This window comes from Chrysochloris asiatica, unplaced genomic scaffold (assembly GCF_000296735.1).
Source record: "Chrysochloris asiatica unplaced genomic scaffold, ChrAsi1.0 scaffold00040, whole genome shotgun sequence".
Classification (NCBI taxonomy): Eukaryota; Metazoa; Chordata; class Mammalia; order Afrosoricida; family Chrysochloridae; genus Chrysochloris; species Chrysochloris asiatica.
The window spans coordinates 22,027,948-22,049,054 of record NW_006408558.1 but is presented as its reverse complement, the minus strand read 5'-3'; the positions used below and the strand labels follow the sequence as shown (position 1 = coordinate 22,049,054).

The 21,107-nt window shown below is 43.9% G+C and overlaps 1 protein-coding gene across 1 annotated transcript in view; it reads right to left on the bottom strand.

Moving 5' to 3' along the window:
- The window catches only part of ATL3 (atlastin GTPase 3), an 81,897-nt gene extending 66,527 nt beyond the window's left edge, over positions 1-15,370 (bottom strand). The window contains exon 1 of the mRNA XM_006861010.1: positions 15,292-15,370. Coding sequence (XP_006861072.1) covers positions 15,292-15,337 — 46 coding nt within the window. The 5' untranslated portion in view covers positions 15,338-15,370. The remainder of the gene's footprint in view (positions 1-15,291) is intronic.
- Between the last annotated feature and the right edge of the window lie 5,737 nt (positions 15,371-21,107).

Below are 21,107 nucleotides of genomic sequence, written 5' to 3'. Positions count from 1 at the left end.
CTGAAGCAGCATAATGCCTCATCTTCCTCCTACGGAGCGGCTGGTAGGTTTGAACTGCCAACATTTGAAGTTAGAAATCCAGTGCTTATCCTGCAGTGCCACCATAGCTCCTTGCACAGGGCCCAAGAATAGAGGGAAAGAAGCAGGATATGTATAGTTGTGGATCCCTGCATTTCTCATCACAATACTAGTCTGAGCAATGTGAAGTATATCCACAAGGTTAAAAACAATTTTGTTCGGAGAGAAAGGAATAGCCAGAAATATCACCATAGAAAGCTTGTAAGTTTGTCTTCTGCCTATAACTGATTGGAATACCTAAAATGGGGCTACAACGTGCCCAGTGAAGGAGGTTTACTGCAGAGCCTCTGCATTACATAAGACTATAGGTGGAATCCTGAACGGCATCAAGAATCTTCAGGGGTGGGAAATTTCCACTTTAAAGGATAAGCAACCAGCCTGGAGCGGCTAGAAGAACAGAAGATACTTCTTGAAAGAAAGACCGACAGGAAAAATACAAAACAATATAGGCTGACTGATGACTATAAGAACAAGCAAGTTGCTCGCCCAGAAGACATCAAAGCAAGTGGTCGGATCCCCTCAGAGCAAACCCCCTTCCAAGACTAAAACTCAATGGGAATACATACTCTGATTTGGTGACCAAGTTTGTCATCGATAAGGGGAAGTAAGGGAAAAACAGCAATGATTATGCAAGCTAAGCCCTACAAGGTTCAGTGTGGCAAGACCTGGGGACACTTGGGCCCAGAGTCAGGGACATAGCCACAGAGGACTAGAGTGGAGAGTGAAGTGTCCAGCTGATAAGAAGAGAGGGCATATGCACAAGAATACCCACACTTGCAGATAATACCCACTGGACCTGGCTTCCATGACTGGATGATCAGAGCTCAACTAGAAGAAGAAAGACAAGGGAAAAAAAAAGAGTAATCTGATATAATTTGATGAACTTGACCTACACCTATGCATGCAGTAGCTCAAAAGAGGGAACAAATCTTCACAGCAAGGATCATTCCCACCCCCTCCATACACAGAGTAGACAGGGATGGGCAACTTGGACATTGGCTACCCAAATTGGGCGGGGAAGGGCTTCAAAGGCAAGAAGTGACTGGCTTACAAGCTTTCAAGAGGGAATCTAGATCCAGAGGGCATGGAGGAAGGTGGAATCTCCACTGAGTAGTATACAATCTGTCTAGGCAGGACTGATGAAAGGAAATGCGGATAGGTCTCTTATGATACAATAGTGAATAATTGTTATCAGGACTGGTTGTGAGGGTTGGAAATGTAAAGGTAGACCTTTTGTACCAGGAGGGGAGTGATTAACTTTGCAGTCTAAGAGTGGAGGTCCCTAGGACCCTCAAGGGAGAAGAGCAGAGAGCGGGACCCTACCCAGAGAAGCAGTGATGCCAGAGATGGAGGCAGAGACGATGACATGGAGAGATGGAGAGGCTGTGGACCTTAGACCCAGAGAGGGAAGGGGGCTATGTGCTGGTGACCAGGGGGCAGGCTTGCAGGGTATAACCTGTGGTTGGTTGATGATGCATGGAGGGGATTGTAACCATGGCAATGATAGGATATATGATAGGATCAATGTATAACTAATGTTCTTGATTGTGAAAACTATCACATAATTCATAATAAAACATTAAAAAAAAAAATCGTGTTCACTGACTGCTCCTTTGCTCTGGGTCTACTTAAGGGAAAACTCCTTTGGGCTATCCACATCACCAGCAATTCAATTTAAACAGACGGAGCGGCTCACTTTTCACCACCCCATCTTTACCTCTCACTTTCTAAAGACAGTGTGGCTCTATTTCTGATCTTCCACTCATCTCATTTCAGGGGTCACATTAATTCTTCACATCTCAGACTCTCCAGGCCCACAGATCCTTAATCACAAGACAGGACCTCTCCTCTACACCATGTCAACTCAGGGGTTGCTCTGATGATGTCACCTCATCCCTTAGGGCTGAAGTCTTATACTTTGTAATAGCATATAAACATATCATGACAACGACATAAAACCCTTTTTCAGAACATTTTTGGATTGATGAATCAAAGCTAAAATCTCCATCCTCTAAATCACAGCCTTTCATGATTCTCCCTCCTGTCATATTTCCTCTAATTCCTTATTCTCCTCAATCTCCCAGACAAATTTATTCTCCCTGGTCTTCCTACATGGAGAGAGTTAGAAGCCAGGTCCTGTGTCTCTTGATTACAAAATTTCAAACTTAGAACAATCAACTACTTGTCCCAACCATCTGAAATGTTTCTATTCCCTTCACTCCAGGCAAACACTGACTCATTCTTCAATGCGCATCTTCAGATAAAACCTGGTTACTCACCCCTTCTCTATCACTTTATAAGATATAAAAAAAAAACAGGCTCTGGAATTTAGACCAGGCAGGGCCTGAATCCTGACTCTAAAAATCCCCCTCTAAAATATATGCTCCTTGAAGGCAGGAATTTTGTGTTTGTCATTCAATATTGTATTCCTCAAGCTCCCAGAACAGTGCACCACACATGGTAGGCATTAAAATAATATTTGACAGGGAGGCAGCGGGAGAACTGCTGTTGCATGGAAGGGATTGCAATCACTGACATGAAAAAGTGTATGAACTGATGATCTTAACCTGTAAACCTTCACTCAATTCATATTAAAAGTCCATCACTTATGCAAAGTGTGACTATGGATACATTTCTAATCACTTGTGTCACCGTTTATTAATACCAGTTGCTGTCAAGTTGATTCTGATGCGCACTGGCCCTGTGTCCGAGAACTGTGCTCCATAGTTTTCAATGGCTGATTTTTCAGAAATACACTGCCAGGCACTTCTGAGTAGACTCAAACCTCCAACCCTTTGGTTTTAGCCAAATATGCTGACTATCTGTACTCCCCAGGGACTCCATGAAGGTAATGCCCGTGGCCGTGGAGCCGGTTCTGACGCATAGCAATGCTACAGGACCAAGAACTACTCCATACAGCTTTACAGAAGCAGATGGCCTCATCTCTCTACCTCAGAGAAGCTGGATGCAAACCACCAACCTTTCAGGTAGCAGTCCAATACTTAACGGACTGCACTACCTGGGCGCCTTGGAAATCCAATGCTCTTGTCAGATGCCACTGAGTCCATTCTGACTCAGTGACCTCATGCACAACAGAGTGAAACACTGCCTGGGCCTACACCATCCACACATCATTGTTATGCTTTAACTCATTGCTGCTACCTCTTTTTGGCTGACTCTCCACTTTACCTAGCAGGATGTCCTTTACCAGGAACTGGTACCTCCTACGATATGCCCAAAGTATGAGAGACGAAGTCTAGCCATCCTGGCTTCTAAGGAGTATTCTGGCTGTACCTCTTCCAACATCGATTTTATTTGTTCTTCTGGCAGTCCATGGTACTGTTAATTTTCTCCTCCAACACCCTAACTCAACTGCATCAATTCTTCTATGGTCTTCCTTATTTACGTCCAACTTTCACATGCAAGAGGCTATTGAAAAGATAATAGCTTGAGTCAGGCATACATTAGTCCTCAAACTGTTATTTTTGCTCTTGAACACTTTAAAGAGGGTTTTATGCAGCAGATTTGCCTAATGCAGTATGTTGTTTGAGTTCTTAAACTGCTGCTTCCAAAATGTTGACAGTGGATCCAAGGAAAGTGAAGTCTTTGACAACTTCAATCTTTTCTCCATTTATCATGAAACGAATATTAGTCCAGTGGTGAGGATTTTTGTTTTCTTTATATTGAAGTACAACCCATACTGAGGGCTGTGGTCTTTGATCTTCATCAGTTAAGTATTTTAAGTGCTCGTCACTGTCAGCATATTTGTATCATCTGCCTATCACAGGTTGTTAATGAGTCTTCCTCCAGTCCTGATGCTACATTCTTCTTCATATAATCCAGTTTCTAGGATTATTTGCTTAGTATAGATTGAATAAATAATGGTGAAAGGATGGATACAACCCTGGCGCAAACCTTTCCTAATTTTAAACCATTCAGAAAGTGTCCCCTTGTTCTATCCAAATGACTGGCTCTTGGTCTATGTACAGGTTACTCATGTGCACAACTAGCTGTACCGAAATACCCATTGACTGCAAAGTTATCCATGTCATGTCACGATCCACACAGTCAAAAGCCTTTGCAACAGTCTATAAAACACAGGTAAGCGTCTTTCTGGTACTCTCTGCTTTTAGTGAAGAACTATCTGACGTCAGTAATGACATATCTCATTCCATGTCCTTGTCTGAATCTGGCTTAACCTCTGGCAGTTCCCTGCCAATGTACTGTTGCAGCTGTTTTTGAATTATCGTTAGGAAAATTTTACTTGAAAATCCAATATCCACCTCAAAAAACTGTAAGCAGTATGTTACATAGATTAAGAACTCAAACAGTAGTTTCTCCTTCCCATCTTTCTAATTTCCATTAAAAATTCATACATACTATTCTTCTACTTTTCACAATATTATCATTTTGGAACTATGCTTTATCACTCACCCTGGGAGCTCTTGCGAAGTACAAAAACTGTTGCATTCAGTCCCAGTAGCTAATACAAGAACAAGTTTTCTAACACAGTGGTGAAGACTAAATCTAACAGTACCCATAAAGCACCTCGATAAAAATGTGTTTCTTCCCTCCCAACTCCCATTCTTCTTTCACTGTCAGACTCCCAGAGGGTGTGTCTTCATCCCCTACCGCCACGTGCTATCTACCTATTCCCTTCTTCAATACTTACTCCCTGGCTTTTATCTCAGTCTCAACTGAAACTATTCTCTAGTTAACAGTGTCTTAGAATGCCAAACCCCCTGCTACTTCTCTGTGATAGAACACAACTGCCACTCACTTCCAAAATGTCTCAAAAACAAAATAAAATAAACCCCAGACTCTTATTTTTGAAAGGCTTTCTGTTTGAAGTCTTAAAAACTGTTTGGGAACTCAACAGTGGTGATGGTGCACAACACCATGGCTGTGAGCAGCACATTTTCTGTAATTATGTTACAATAAAAAATAAGAAAACCCTTGGACTCAGTGGCATTCCTAGTCCTCTTCCTACCTCTTCATCCTCTCCTTTCATGAGTGCTTTCTCTCTGTCAGCCCCTGTGAATCTACAGCAGTGGCGGGTTCAGACTTCAGCAGTTCTCATTCACTCCCTCAGTGAGCTCTTTATTCTTATCATTTCAATTACACAACTTCATTAGATCTCTAACCTGCATTCAAGTCCAAATGAGCCACTGCCTAAGGGCCAGACTCACCTTCACGATCCCCCATTGACACAATCTCAGGGCTGCTATGAGGAAATATATTGGCTGAAGAGACAAGTTTCTGTTTCTGTTCCAGTCCACCAGAACAACTGTGTGACTCTGGGCATGTTGAGGCTTCACTTTCATCAGTAAAGTAAGGCAAATGTCTAAGGCGTAGCAACGCTTCTAATACTAACATTTTACAAGACTGCATTTCATAATGCCAAACAGACCCTTCTCAGATACTCTATTTCTCTTCATCCCAGAACTTTCAGTCTCTACAGCTAAAATTTTCCCGAGAGCATTGTTGCAAAAACTTCAGGAAAAGTTTTCTTGGTAAAGGAAACATTCTATGATGCTATCAAGGGTGGGAGGGAAGGGGAGGGGAAAAAAAACCAAGGCCAGAGGCCAACTGTGAACTAGGCCACCAACTGCAATTTCAGACTGAAGCTGAAGAAAATGTCAAGAAGTACACGAGTCAAAATACGACCTTGAATAAATCCCCCCCAAATTCCGACACCACTTCAAGAACAGATTCGATGCATTAGACACTAAAAACCAACAACCAACCAAAAGTCCTGTTGGATGATATCAAAACTATTATACAGGAAGAAAGCAAAAGGTCATTAAAAAGTAAGGAAAAACCAAAATGGATATCAGAAGAGACTGAAACTTGCTCTTGAACTTAGAGAAGCTAAAACGACTGAAAGAAATGAGGAAGTAAAAGAGCCAAACAGAAAGTTTTAAAGGACAGCTCAAGAAGACAAAGTAATTATAATAAAATATGCAAAGACCTGGCATTAGAAAACCAAGCAGGAGGAACACATTGAGCATTTTTCAAGCCGAAAAACAAAGAAAAAATTCAAGTCTTGACTTGAGACACTGAAGGATTGATTCTATGGATAAAACCAAAACTCAAGAAATCAAACAATGTATTGAGCAAACAGATCAAGTTGAGGACTAAGGAGCACCTGACTATGGTACTTTCAATAGCTTCATATACATGTGAAAATTGGAAAATGAATAAGGAAGACCTTAGAAGAATTGATCCATTTAAGCTACGGTGTTGAAAAAGAAAATCAAAAGTACCACAGCCTGCCAGAAGGACATGATGCTAGGTAAAGTGGAGGGTCATCAAAAAAGAGGAAGCCCCCCCCCCCCCCATGAGATGGATTGGCACCCTGGCAGCAGCAACAGGCTCAAGCGTAACAATTGTGAAGATGGCACAGGATCCAGCATAGGATCACTAGGAATGGAAACCAACTCCACAGCTCCTAACAACAACCTACAAAATATGCATATGCAAGTTGTTGTTGTTAAATGCCATGGAGTCAATTCCGACTCTAAACAACCCTGTATAGGGTTTCTGAGGAGCAGCAAGGTGAATAATGAATAAAGAAGACTGGAGAAAAACTGATTCATTTGAGTTCTGGTATTGGAGGAAAATATTAAAAGTACCAAGGGCTGCTAAAAGAACTAATCTGTGTTAGAAGAATACTCCTTAAAAGCCAGGCTGGCCTGGTGTGGCACTATAAGGTAGACACAGGACTACTAGCCACAAGGTCAGAGATTCAATCCCACCAGCCACTCCTTGTAAATTCTCTACAGAGTCGGTATGAGTTGGAAGCAACTTGATGGCACTTAACAACTATTACTACTTTGGTTGAACAATGTCATTCAGGTCCTTTAAGGCCCAGTATGAATCAGAAAGCTTTCTGGAAAGGGTATATAACAAAGGCAATTCTCAAAGGTCCTCTGAGAGAGGTTCAACTGCTGAGTCTTTGGTCATATCCCTCTTACTGTTACGTAATTTCACATTACGTTTTCATATTGTTTCAGATCATGTTTCATCACTAAGTCTCAATTTACCTCTTCTATATAGCATTAGTCAGATAATTAGAAAAATAACCCACAAATGGTTAGGTTCACCGTGAAAAATAGAGACAACTTTATAAAGTGGGAAAAAAAAGAAAGTCTGGCCAGACTTCATCTCTCATACTTGGGACATATTCATAGGAGGGACCAGTCCCTGGAGAAGGAAATCATGCTTGGTAAAGTAGAGTGTAAGTAAAAAAGAGGGAGACCCCTAAGGAGCTGTAATGAATGACAGCGGGCAGCAACAACGGGCTCACACCTAACAGTAGTGAGAATGGTGCAGGATGGGATACTGCTTTGTTCTGTAGTGCACACAGTGGCTATGAGTCGGAATTGATTCAATGGAACCTAACAACGAAACAACAGATGAAGACAGATGAGAGAGGACATTTTGCAAATACATTAAAAAAAAAAAAGATTTGGCCTAATCATAGCCATGCAGTCCTGGTGTGGCACTGTGGGTTAATGTGCTAGACTGCAAGGTTTTGAACCACAAGGTTGGCGGTTCAAGCTCACCAGCCGCTCATTGGAAACCCCATACCCAAAGGTACTTAACAATAACCAGAATCCTATCTGTCATCCACATATACGTTGAAATTAACTAAAAACTTATGTGACTTAAAAGGTGAGCGGTGAAAACACCCTATAATACTGCTAGTTTGGATTATTGCTATAAACCACATTCCAACAACTTACATGGTTTGTTTCTAATTACTTATGCTAATTTGGTCTTTTACTTTTAGCAAGACATATCTTAATCCAGACTAACCAATATGTCCATTGAAATGATTTCTACAGTAATTACATTTAGTAGACTAGTTCAGCATTAACAAGGCAAATAAAGGCAACTCAGGACGGTAGGACAAAGTGGAAAGAATAACTTGAATAATTAAATATTTGGGACTAATTTGTAGAGATCTGTGACTACTACAGCACTGAATTCCTAGAATTATCTTTTAACCCTGAATTTTTAGGGACATAAAAAAACGTGGCTACACCTAATTGCAATACAAGGAGGAAAAGTAAGTTTATGTGAATGAGTACTGTTTACACAAGTTGATAAGGGTGGATGAGGCTAAAACTACTGAATACTAATGGGTGTTTTCAGTTCTGTGGAAAGCATAAATTCTATGAAATAAGTTCTACCCAAAAAGCATTATGAAGAAAAAGTTTAAATGCCCCTCAATTATTTGAGAAGACCATCAGAATCGTGATAAATTCAATGAAACCAGCAATTTGAAGTAGTTGCTAGCTATGTCAGAAAATTCATACAGAATTTGGTCAATGTATCAGATGACTGTTGTTAATAAGTGCCGTGGAGTCTGTTCTGACGCATAGCAACTCTGTACAGGGTTTCTGAGATGCAGCTGGTTAATTTGTACCGCCAACCTTGCAGTTCAAACTGACCTTGCGGTCCAGTGCAGTATTCCCACAGCACCACACCAGGACTCCATCCAAAGACTAGGGCTTTTCGTTTCAGAACTTTTGGACCAGACAGCTGTGCAGTGCACTGATGACTAGCAGCACCCCTCAGATACCAACAGCGCTTTCCCCAGGTTCTGACAACCAAAACCCAAAAACGTCTCTAAACACTGCCGAATGTACCTGAGAGGAAGGAGGAGAGGGGCAAAAATCACTCTGGAGTGAAAGCAGTGGAGATAGCAGCCAACTTCAGGGTTCCCACTTACTGTCCATGGAGTTAAGAACAGCAAATAAAGACAAGTTAAAGAAACACTGAGTACTGAGTGAGCATGACTCAGAGTAAAGTTATGACCTGAGATTTCCACTCTCCTTTTAAAATACCACATTTTCTAAAGGGCAAAACACCACACACCCAAGAACAGAGGGAGACCATTTTCATGCCTTGTTCTTATTGGCAGTCTTTAGACTTCTTAGACAAAGCCAGAGAAAACATATCTTATGCAAGACTAAGTAAACTAAGCCTTTAGCCAGCTCTGGAACTGCTGGGTGTGGCTCCTTGGAGCGGGAGGGGGCAATTATAGACTTTATCTTGTTTTAGGGCAGTGAGTGTGCTTATAGATACAGGCGGGGCTTCAAAAAAGTTCGTGGGAAAATTTCATTATCTTTTAACTTCATTTTTCCACAAACCTTTTAAAGGACCCTCATACATACACTGTTAAGACTGTTTCAGTAAAATACAAATCAAACACTACTACCCAGAATATAGGGGAATTATACATTCTGAATAACTACTATAGGCTAAGCACTGGACTTCAAGGTCAGTTTGAACTGCAAGGTTGGTAGTTTAAATCCACCCGCGGCTCCTCGAAACCCTATACTCAGAACTGACTCGAGGGTACTGAACAACAATAAGGGTTAGGAGAAATCATTTTCTTAGTATATCTGTTGTAAAAATCTTTGAGCTTTAGCACAGAATGCTGAACAAATAAACATTCTCTCTGTTGACTAAGGATTTTGCATTGCTTCACAGATTTATGAAGATCAGTTAAGACTAAACAGTATTGAAGATTCAGAAAATGCAAACAGGCTGAATTTTAAAATGAGACTTTGGGCCCCACTAAAGAAAATAAATCTTTTAGATAAGTGACTTCACTAATTGATACTATCTGAGTCCTGGTGTGGCGCTGTAGGGTAAGAACTCGACTTCAATGTTGGTTGAATTGCAAGGTTAGCTGTTCAAACGCACTAGCGGCTCCTCAGAAACCCTATATGGGGTCACCACGGGTTAGAACCAACTCAACAGCACTTAACAACAATCTCTTTCTTAAAAGTGAGACCACCATCAAAATCATCTAGTTACCTGATGGTTTTAATTAGCTGTGTTCTACTTAAAAGAAGCTTTCTTAATTGGCGATACTTAATTGGTTTGAATTCAGCCAAATAAATATTATTATTTCAGTTCAAAGCTACTCCAACTTCTCTGCATATTTGCCTACCATACCAACAAAGCTTGTCTCCTAATTCTTAATATACTGTAGATGTGAAATGTATATAACATGCTCTATCAAAATACATGTTAATAAAAAGTATTTTATCAGATCTATACACAGAAGAAGAGTAAGAAAGATGAGTTTTCTGCTCCCGTAAAGATTTACAGCCTTGGAAACCCTGCACAGGGTTGCTATGGGTCCAGAACAGGAATCATCACTACTTAACAACAACACACACAGAAGAACTGCAACTTCTCAGCTGCTAGTTACAAGTTACAGTCATACAAAGTAACAAATCAATTCAAATTTAAATGATGTTATTGTTAAGTGCCCTTGAATCCTAGAGCTGCCAGTGATTTTGAACTGCCAACCTTGCAGTTCAAACTGACCTTGCCATCCAGTGCTTAGTATCCAACAGCGCCACACCAGGACTCCTCAAATTTAAATTGTTGTTAAGTGCTGTCCAGTTGGTTCTGACTCATAGTGATCCTGTACAGGGTGCTCAAGGAGCAGCTGGTGAGTTTGAAAGGCCTTGAGGTTCTTCAAATTGACCTTGTGGACCAGCGCTTATTCTACAATGCCACCAGGACCTTAAATATTGTTTTGGTGTTAAGTGTCTTAGCGTTGGATCCGACCTATACCAAGCCTGTATAGGGTGTCCACGGAGTGGCTGGTAAACTTGAACCGCAGACCTCTGTGGTTCAAACTGACGCTGCCGTCCAGCAAATTAACCCACAGCGCCACACCAGGACTCCGGGCTTTCAATTATTGTTGCTGTGTGCCATCGAGCTGGCTCCGACTCATAGTGACCCTATATAGGGTTTCCACAGAGTGGCTGGTGAGGCTTAAAACTGCAGTTCAAACCGACCCTGCAGTTCAGCGCATTAACCCAAAGCACCACACCAGGACTCTGGACTTTGAATGTTATGTGCCATGGAGTCGATTCCCACTCATAGCGACCCTGTACGGGGTTTCCAAGGCTGTAAAACTTTACAGGAGCAGAAAGCCTCATCTTTCTCCCATGGAACAGCTGGTAGTTTCAAACTGCAGACAGTGAAATCAGCAGCCCTATTCGTAACCACTACGCTACCAGAGTTCCTTCTGGACTTTGAATAGCTACCTAATAATCCCCAGGTAATTCTAATTTAGGACTCACCATGTGGCACTGTGGGTTAATGCACTGGACTGCAAAGTAGGTTTGAACCTCAAGATCAGCAGTTCAAGTTCACCAGCGGCTCCTCGAAAACCCAATATAGGGTCGCTATGGGTCGGAACTGACTTGACAACTAACTGAGGAGCCCTGGAGGTGCAGTGGTTAAGACTTGGCTGCCAACTGAAAGGCAGTATGCAGTTTGAACCCACCAGCCTGGAAACCCTATGGGGCAGTTCTACTCTGTCCTATGGAGTGGCCTCAAATCAGCATTATCTCAATTCAAAGAGGACAGTAGGTGTTTTATGATTTTGTATTCTAATTTGCATACTGTTGTTAAGTGCCATCAAGTCTGTTCCCACTCACAGTAACCCTGTACAGGGTTTCTGAAGAGCAGCTGCTGGGTTTGAACTGGTGACCTTGTGGTTCAGTCAGTGCTGATCCACAATGTCACACCAAAAGTCCTAGTACATAAATATGGTCCTAGCATTTCAAAGACAACTCTGACAAAGTGTTAAAATTTAGACTAACTCTGAAATATAATTGCGTGATTTGAGCACTTTCTCAACATGAAGCACAATGCCGCAAAACACTTGTAACAAGCTGGTTTGTTAGTATAAACAGTTCTCAAACACAAACCAAGGTACTTGTCTTAGTTATCCAGTGTTGCTGTAAGAGAAGTATCACCAACGGGGAGCTTCAACAAACAAAAAACTACTTTCTCAGTTGAGGAGGCGTCCCACTGTCTTCAAGTCCATCTCAACTCATAACTCACAGCGACCCTATCGGACAGAGCAGAACTGCTCCCTAGTTGCCAAGGTTGCAGATTTTGATGGAATCAGATGGCCTCATCTTTTAACCAAGGCCCGACAGGTGGGTTTGAATGGACAACCTTCAGTCCAACACTTAAGCTGCTGTGCCAATAGGGCTCCTGTTTAGGAGGCTGAAGTCCAGATTCAGGGTGCTGGCTCTAGATGAAGGCATTCTGTCCGTTCTGTACACAGAAAGGTCTTTCTCTCTTCTGATCCTGTACCTGGGCAGTCTTCACATGGCTTAGCATCTCCTCTGCTTCGGTTCACTTGGTAGTTGTAGTAGTCAAGTGCCATTGAGCCAGCTCCAATAGGATTTCCTAGGATCCGCTCGTGGTTTGAACTGCCATCCATGTGGCTAGCAGTCCAGTGCTTATCCTATAGCACCATACCAGGACTCCATGCTCTCTTGCTCAATCTCTTTTATATTTCAAAAGAGACTGGCTGAGGCAAGAGAACCCTATATTAATCCTATTTCTAAAGTAACAATGAGAACCCATTCTCAAATGGAGTTACAGCCACAAGCACAGCGGTTGGGACTTACAACATAGTATTCTGGGAGACACAATTCAATCCTTAACAATACTTCATGGGAAATGATTAAAAAAATATTTTTTTTAAGTGGCCAAACTTTAATTAGTAATGGCTACCTTGTGGCACTCTAAGGAGCTCTAGTAGTGTAGTGGTTACGAATTGGGCTGCTAACCCTCAAGGTCAACAGTTCGAAACTACCTGCCATTCTGCAGGAGAAAGATGGGGCTTTCTGCTCCAGTAAAGATTTACAGCATCGGAAATCCTGTACAGGGGGCACTATGAGTCGGAACCAACTCTATGGCACATAACAACAACCTTGTGGCACTATGGGATAAGCACTGGACTTGCGAACCACAAGGTCAACGGTTCAAACCCACAAGCTGCTCCTTGGAAACCCCCTAGAGGATCGCTATGAGGCAGAATAGACTCGACTTGACGGCACTTAACAAGAACAACCTTTTGTGGAATGGGGAAGGTGGAGTTGCTGTTAAGTGCGTCCCAACTCCAAGGGTTTCCAAGGAGCTGCTGATAGGTTTGAACTACTGACCTTGTGGTTAGCAGTCCAGTGCTTACTTTACAGCAGCACCACTCCAGGACTTCTTGCAATTTCTATTATTTCATTTTAAATATTTAGTGTGAACATATTCATCAGCCCATGCTTGCTGCCCAAAAAGATGCACGTACCAGAAATCCAAATCCACTGCCGCCAAGTGGATTCCAACTCCTAGAGAACCTATAGGACAAAGCACAGCTGTCCCATAGGGTTTCCAAGACTGTCATCTTTACAGAGGTGCCCTGGTGGTAGTGGGTTAAGCGTTGGACTTCTAACCGAAAGGCTGGTGGTTCAAACCCACTGTCACTTCTCAGGAGACAGATGTAAGATCTACTGTCCCAGAAACCCTAATGGGCAGTTTCAGTCTGCCCTACAGGAAGAGCGCTGTGAGTAGGCAGTAACTCGGTGGCAGTGCGTTTTGGGGGTTAATCTTTAGGGAAGCAGACTGCCATATCTTTCTCCTCAAAGAGCAGCTGGTAGATTGGAACCAGCGAGCGTAGTCTAGCAGCTAAGCACTTAACCACTGGCCACCAGTGCTCCTTTGTAAGACAACCCCCTGCCATTCGCAGTGTCCTCTGTGTGTAGTGTCCACAGCCATTGAGCCTTGTGGCTCACAGTCCAGCGCAGATCCTAGAATGCCACACCCGGAGTCCAGTGGATGCACCACTGTTGTTAAGTGTCCTTGAATCTGTTCCAACTCATAACAACCCTGTATAGGGTTTCATAGGAGCAGCTGGTGAGTTTGAACCACCGACCTTGCAGTTCAAACAGCTTTACAGTCTGAGGCATTAACCCAGAGCGCCACACCAGGACTCCCCATAGTTCCCTTTTGTTGTTAAGTGCCCATCGAATCAGTTCCGACCCAAAGAGACCCTGTATAGGGGTTCCAAGGTGCAGCTGGTGAGCTTGAAACACCTTAGCCAACCAAAAACTTTAAAGCCTAGTATAAACTCGGTGAAAATGAAAATAATTGTTAGCGCACTACACATTTGTCCTCAATTGTTATTTTTTTCTTATAAGGAGAGTAAACAGTAGCTATTAAAACAAAGTGCAATTCTACTGCAAGTTTTTATTATGTTGCAATCTTTGTCACTCAGCATGTTCCTTTGCAGGTGTTAAAGTCGCAACAGGAATTTCTACACTACAAGCTCGTTTCTGTGCAGGGTGGGGGGCAAAAAAGCACTAATCTGAATTTCAGTACCTATCTCACCATGCCACAGATTAGGAAATCACCATAGCTTTTGTTTCTTAAATATGTGTCCCCAGACGTAAATTCCAGTGTAGACGGGCCATTTCTTCCACTTTTCACAAACTAGTCTACCCTCCACCCAAACTGGTTTTCAGATCTGAGAAGTGGGATTCCCCTAAGCGGGATCCCTCATCCGGCTCTTGACTTTTTCGAAACTCTTGCCAATTTCAACAGCGCTCACACGTCAAACGAGAGCAGGCCAGCGCAAGTACCAGACCAAGTGGATCCGCGAATCCTGGGGGGGCGGCTCTCCATCTGGTTTAGTATTTCATACTTGAGCTAAAATGTGGTTCCAGGAAGCAGTAGAACGTCCTGTCTGAAATGGACCAAAACCACCAACCCAGGCCACATTCGCTCATCTACTTTCGGGAGTGTGTAACTCTCCTAATAATCAAGGGGCTTCAAAAAGTTCGTGGGAAACTTCCATTCTTTTTCTATTCCATTTTTCCACGAACTTTTTGAAGCCCCTCACCCCACCCCCGTACTTCTGGGGGTCGGCGGTTCAAGGTCGTTAGGATACAAATAAGGCTTCCAACGTTAACGCATTTCGCAGCCGGCGAGCCCTTCACTCAAAGCTGAACAATAAAGCATCTTCCTTCGCGCTCTAGCCCGTTAAAACGGCCCCAACGGCCGGGCCAAACGCCACGACGGTGCCGAGGGCAGGGAGGCCGCGGCTCGGACACCGCCCCTCGGGGCTCCCGGGACCCCCGACGCCGGCCCTGGGGCGCAGGAGACACACACCGGCAGCAGCGGCCCCGACAAGCCCGAGACCCGAGGGCGGCTGCTCCCAGCCGGGGGCGGAGTAAAGCGCTGCCCGCGCCCGCCGGGCCGAGTCTCGCTAGGAACCCCCAGCCCCGAATTGGCGAGCCGTGGAGTGAGCGGTCCAAGCATAGGGTCGGGTGGTCTCCTCAGAGCTACGGCAGGGAGGGCATCGGGGAAAAGTGGGCGCCTCACCTGCTCCTCCCGAGACAGCCGCTACCGCACGCTGAGGGGACAACATGGAGCCTCCGCCTTCAGTAGAAGCAGCAGGGGCGTAGAGGGCTGGGCGGGAAACGGGCGGGGCCTGGGCGCTGGAAGACACTGAGCAAGAGGACTGGGGAGCCCAGCCGTCCGAGAGCAAGCGCAGGGCGGGTCCGCCGAGCCCCACCAAAGCGCAGCGGCGCGGCGAACGCAGGGCGGGCCTGGGCGGGAAAGCGCACGCGGCCGAGTCCTGCCCCCGCCCGAGAGTGTGCGCGTGCGCAGGAGAGCACCGCCGGCTGGCTAACCTTGGGCAGGGCTCTGAGGCCGACGGTCCGTTGGGTATTGTAGTCCCTCGTTGTCTGAGTCCCAAACGGTCGTCCCCATTCTGCTCACTCATCCGAGGAGGGTGAGGCTTACAGCGGCTCTTCGACGACTGAACTACAATTCCCAACAAACCGTGCGTGGGAGTTGGGAGGCGAGGACCCACCCCGACCCGCCAGCGAGCCGGGCCTTAGGGTTGTAACCGGGCCGGGTGGCAGCTTTGGGGTCCCGTGTCATGCACGCCTGCCGGCCGCCATTAAAATACTTTGATGTATAATTTAGGCGTGGGCCACAGATGGGCGTCACCCTGCACTAAGGACCGTATTGAGGCCTTATCCCTGAATGGCTTGAACGTCACGGGTATTTTAATGATTTTGACTTCACAAGGAGAGGAGGCAATGACTTCATGACCACCATCAGCAGCAGCACCCCATATTCTTGCCTCCAACCAAGGACTCCTGGTGTTGTGCTGTAAGATCGACAATGGACTGCGAACCACAACGTTGGCAGTTAAAACCCACCGGTTGCTCCTTGGAACACCTATACAGGGTCGCTATGAGTTGGAACTGACTCCAACCGCAGTTAACAACCAAATCTGATGCTGCACATCACCCTTATAAAAGGGAGACTCCTTCCACGGGTTTTACAGTCTCTCATGTAAAGCACAATGTCTGTTGTATAGTTGTTGTTGTTAAGTCCTAAAGCACAATGTCTGTTGTATAGTTGTTGTTGTTAAGTACCGTGGAGTCAGCTTTGACTCATAGTGACCCTACACAGGGTTTCCAAAGCTGTAAATCTTTACGGGAGCAGACCGCCTCATCTTTCTCCCGTGGAACCACTGGTAGTTTCGAACTGCCAACCTTGAGGTTAGTAGCCCGATTCGCAACCACTACGCTACCAGAGCTCCTTGTATAGTAGTGGTAGTGATTAGTGTCATTGAGTGGATACCATCCAACTCATGGCAACATAAAACACAAGGTTCTCCGAAAATACTGTTAAGCATTCTCCAATTCCCAGCCTCTTGGCATTTTTGTCACTCTGATTTGACAGATATATGATTTATTTGACTTGCCTCTGCCTCTGCCTCAGCTATTATAATCTATTCAAGACCTACTTGCAGCTCTCTGTCAAGCCTTTAAGGTTGTTTTTTTTTTTTTTACTTCCCAAGTGATTATGTCAAAGGTGAAGAGGGTAAAGATCCTTCTACTTAATCCTACCTAAAGAAATCACTTTGGTTCCTTTCCCAGATCCTTCTGGTACTCCCTCAAACTCTTGAGATTTCAACACACACATACAGACAGACCAGGCTTCAGGTTTAAGAGACTAGATTAGATCTAGACCAATTAAAGTCAGCCAGAAACTAGAAGTGAACATCAAGGCAAGTGGTCACTAGGGATTCACACTGGGTGTGTAGCAGGCAGGACCTACAGGATGTGACACACATCCAGGGCATTATGTGGCTGCTCTGAAAGAGAAAGGAGGGGGTCAAAGGCCAATGACTTGTCACAATTGAAACATAGTGTGTAAGAATTTTAAATTCCTACCTTTTGAAGATCCTTACACCCCAAGATTCTCCTGCTGGATTTTCTCCATAAAACTTCTTGCCAGCTGACTTACGTTCTACTTAATGTTTCGTCTCTTCCCATTAGGATACAAGTTCAAGAAGGACAGGACTATTTGTCTGTTTTGTTTTCTGCTATATCTCCAGCACCTCAAACATTGCCAGAGAGACACCAGAGACTCAACATCTGTTGAATGCATAAAGAAGTTATATTTACACTGAATCTGGCCACTTTGTTATTAGTCACCACTGAGTTGATTCCAACTCATGGAGACTTTATGTACAATGGAGACAACCGTAGCTGTGTTCCCGCTTCATCCTTACAATCACCAACATGCCAGACAGAGCCCAGCATTGTGGCTACTGTGCCAACCCTTTTCACCAAGCATCTCCTGTGCCCTGATTGGTCTTCTTCTTCACCAAAACACCAGCAGTGGTAGCAGAGCTTTCAGAATTCTAACAACACAGGAGCCACCAATATAAACACACTAACAGATGGGTTGTAGTCAGTCACTTGATTGTTGTGTTGTTGAGTGCCATTGACTCTGTATAGGGTTTCCCAGGAGTACCTGGTGACCTTGAACTGAAGCTCCACATCAGAACTCCCGCCACACTATTATTGCTTTAATGTTAAGTACCTAACTTTTGAGTCCTGATGTGACGCTGTAGGATAAACACTGGACTGCAAGGTTGTTTTTAACTACAAGGTCAGTGGTTCAAACTCACCATCCACTCCTCAGTAACCCTATACAGGAGTGTCATGAGTCGGAACTGACTTGATAGCACTTAACAACAACAACAGCTCTGAACAAAATATCTTGTTCTATTTTAAGGGCTCCCAATCAAGACCAGGTAAAGACTTAGTGTGATGCTATGGGATAAAGCACTGGACTGCAAGAATCGTATGAACCACAAGGTCAGTGGTTCAAACTCACTAGCTGCTCCTTGGAAACCCTATAAGGGTCACTGTGAGTCACAACTAACTCAGCACTTAACAACAACAACAGTAAAGACCCAGGAAGGAGACTTGATAGTCTAGTGGATTACATATTGGACTACTAACTACAGGGTCAGCAGCTCAAATCCACCAGTAGTTCCATGGAAGAAAGGTGAGGTTTTGCTCCCATAACGATGTACGGCCTTGGAAGCCCCACACAGGGTCACTATGAGTCAGAACCGACTGGATGACACATTACCACCAATAAAGACCCAGAAGCATGGTGGCTCTGTAGGATAAACACTGAACTGTGAACTACAAGGTCAACAGTTTGAGCCCAGTCACTCTGTGGGAGATAGATGAGACTTTCTGTTCCCACAAAGCTTTACAGCCTTTACAGTGTTGCTACGAGTCGGTACCAACTCCATGTCAGTTAACTAAAATAAAGGCCCTCTGAAATTCATTTTGTTCAGAAGTGATCAGCAAATACTGATATTTATCTCAATATAATGATATTATCAAGGTTAATATTAGTACCCCATACCTTGTAGAAGCTTTCCCACATTTCAAAACAACTATACAAATTATAGTGGATATTAGGATTAGACAAAGTTTTGAAAGCAACCTCTGTAAATGAGAAACAGGAGGGCTTTTTGTTGTTGCCTTGATTTCCTTCTGAAACATCCAGGGTCATCCAAACAGAAAACCTTCAAACTGCTACATGCTGATGAAACTGATTACAACCTTTCTGCAATCAGCCATGTCACACTCAATTCACTGCGTAGGGGGAGCTGGAGGCTGGGCTGTCTTTGTGGGTCAGAAGTAAGCGGCATGAAGGCATGTTTGAGTGGTAAAGGCTACACACTTTGGGGTCAGAGAGACTTGGCTTTGAATTCTGGCTCTAATGCTCACTGGCTATGCAACCTTGGGTGAGTCACTTAACCTCTCTGAATCTGTTTCATCATCTGCACAATAATCCAAATACCCACATCACAGAGTTGTTGTGGTTTCAATTAAAGGCATTTGGTCATGATGATGAGTGTGTGGTCAATATTCAAAAATTAGAAAACATTATATTCATTCTGGAAAAGCAAAACAAAGTCATAAAAAAGATACTCAAGCATATTATAAAGCATACAAATAACAAAGTTGTTTTCATCAATAAGCATTCACTCTGTGACTCAGATTCCAAAGCTTTCCAAATTCAGGGGGTTTGTTTATGTGCCAGGCCCATTGCTAGGCTTTAATGCTGCAACAACACCTAAGACACACTCCTGTTCTTCAGGAACACATGATGCAGTGGATAAACAGCCAAAGAAACATCATTTGCTATGTCCTGCTGTGTTGTTGTTGTTGTTAAGTGCCATCGAGTCGGGTCCGACCCATAGCGACCCTGTACAGGGTTTTCGAGGGTGTAAATCTTTACGGGAGTAGAAAGCCTCATCTTTCTCCCGCGGAGCAGCTGGTAGTTTCGAACCGCTAACCTTAAGGTTCGCAGCCCGATTCGTAACCTGTCCTGCTGTGTAGTGGATTACAAAATCAGCAGTTATAATCTACCAGTCGTTCCATGGGAGAAAGATGAGGCTTTCTGATCCATAAAGATTTCCAGCCTCGGAAACCCTATACAGGGTCGTGATGAGTCAGAACCGACTTGGTGGTACACAACCATCATCATCATCATCATCATATTCGGTTTGGCACTGTAAGATAAGTACTAAATCACAAGGTCAATTTTAAGCTTGCGGGCAGTGGTTCAAACTTACTAGCCACTCCTCAGAATTCTTATGCAGGGTCATTAAGTGTGTTGTTTAATCACAAAAGCAAGGAGCTCTGGTAGCGTAGTGGTTAAGAATCCGGCTGCTAACCTCCTGGTCAGCGGTTCAAAGCTACCAGCTGTTCCATGGGAGAAAGATGAGACTTTCTGTTCCCGTAAAGATTTAGTCTTGGAAACCCTGTACAGGGTCGCTATGAGTCAGAACCGACTCCAGAGCACATAACGAGTCACAAGGGTAGCAATGATGACTAGACTGGGTCAGTCTCTTCTTCAGCCTTCTTCCCTATCATCTCCTTGCAGGATTTAAGCAATGCGTTGAACTACGAAGGCCGTTTGAGTTGCAAGGTCGGCAGTTCAAATCCACTGGCCACTCCTTGGAAACCCTGTACAAGGTCACTATGAGTCAGAATGGACTGGACAGCACTTAATAACAACAACAAAAACAAGAAAGGGATAAGATGGAACACTAACACCCCTGAGCATCATTTAAATATCTGTTCATGTGTAAAATGGAGACAGGAGATGGCCTAGAACTGAAGTAGGAAATTCATGAAGTAAATGCCAGCCCTAAAATGACCAAAATGAGCCCTGGTGGTGTATAGCTTAAGCATTCGGCACAAAAACTTGGCCATTTGAATCCAACAGCTTCACAGGAGAAAGATCTGGTGACCCGCTTCCATAAAGATTGTTGTTGCGATGGTAAAGTGCCATCAAGTCAGTTCGAGCCCATAGCAACCCTGTATAGGGTTTCCGTGGCGTAGCTGGTGAGCTTGAACTGCCGATCTTGCAGTTCAAATGGACTTTGCAGCGCAGCGCATTAACCCCACAGTGCCACACCAGGACTTCAGCCTAGGAAATTGTAAGGGACAGTTCTACTTTGTCACATGAGGTCACTGTGAGTTGAAAGTGACTCAACAGCATCTAACAACAAAGAAGAAGCATTCATGTACCAGTGAATACTTTTTTAAAAATTATTCTTAAATATGGTTTAATACTCTTCTCCATTTCTGTACATCACACCACCAAGATTTCACTGCTTAGGATCTTTCTGCAGAGGCTCTAGAGAATGCGAATCCACCCCTCTTATGTGTTTTTAAGTGGAAGTGTAATACATATCAGTATATATGCCTTTGAGTTGTGGTGTTGGAGGAGAATACTGAAAGTGCCATGGACTGCCAAAAGAACCAATAGATCTGTTTTGGAAGAAGTGCAGCCAG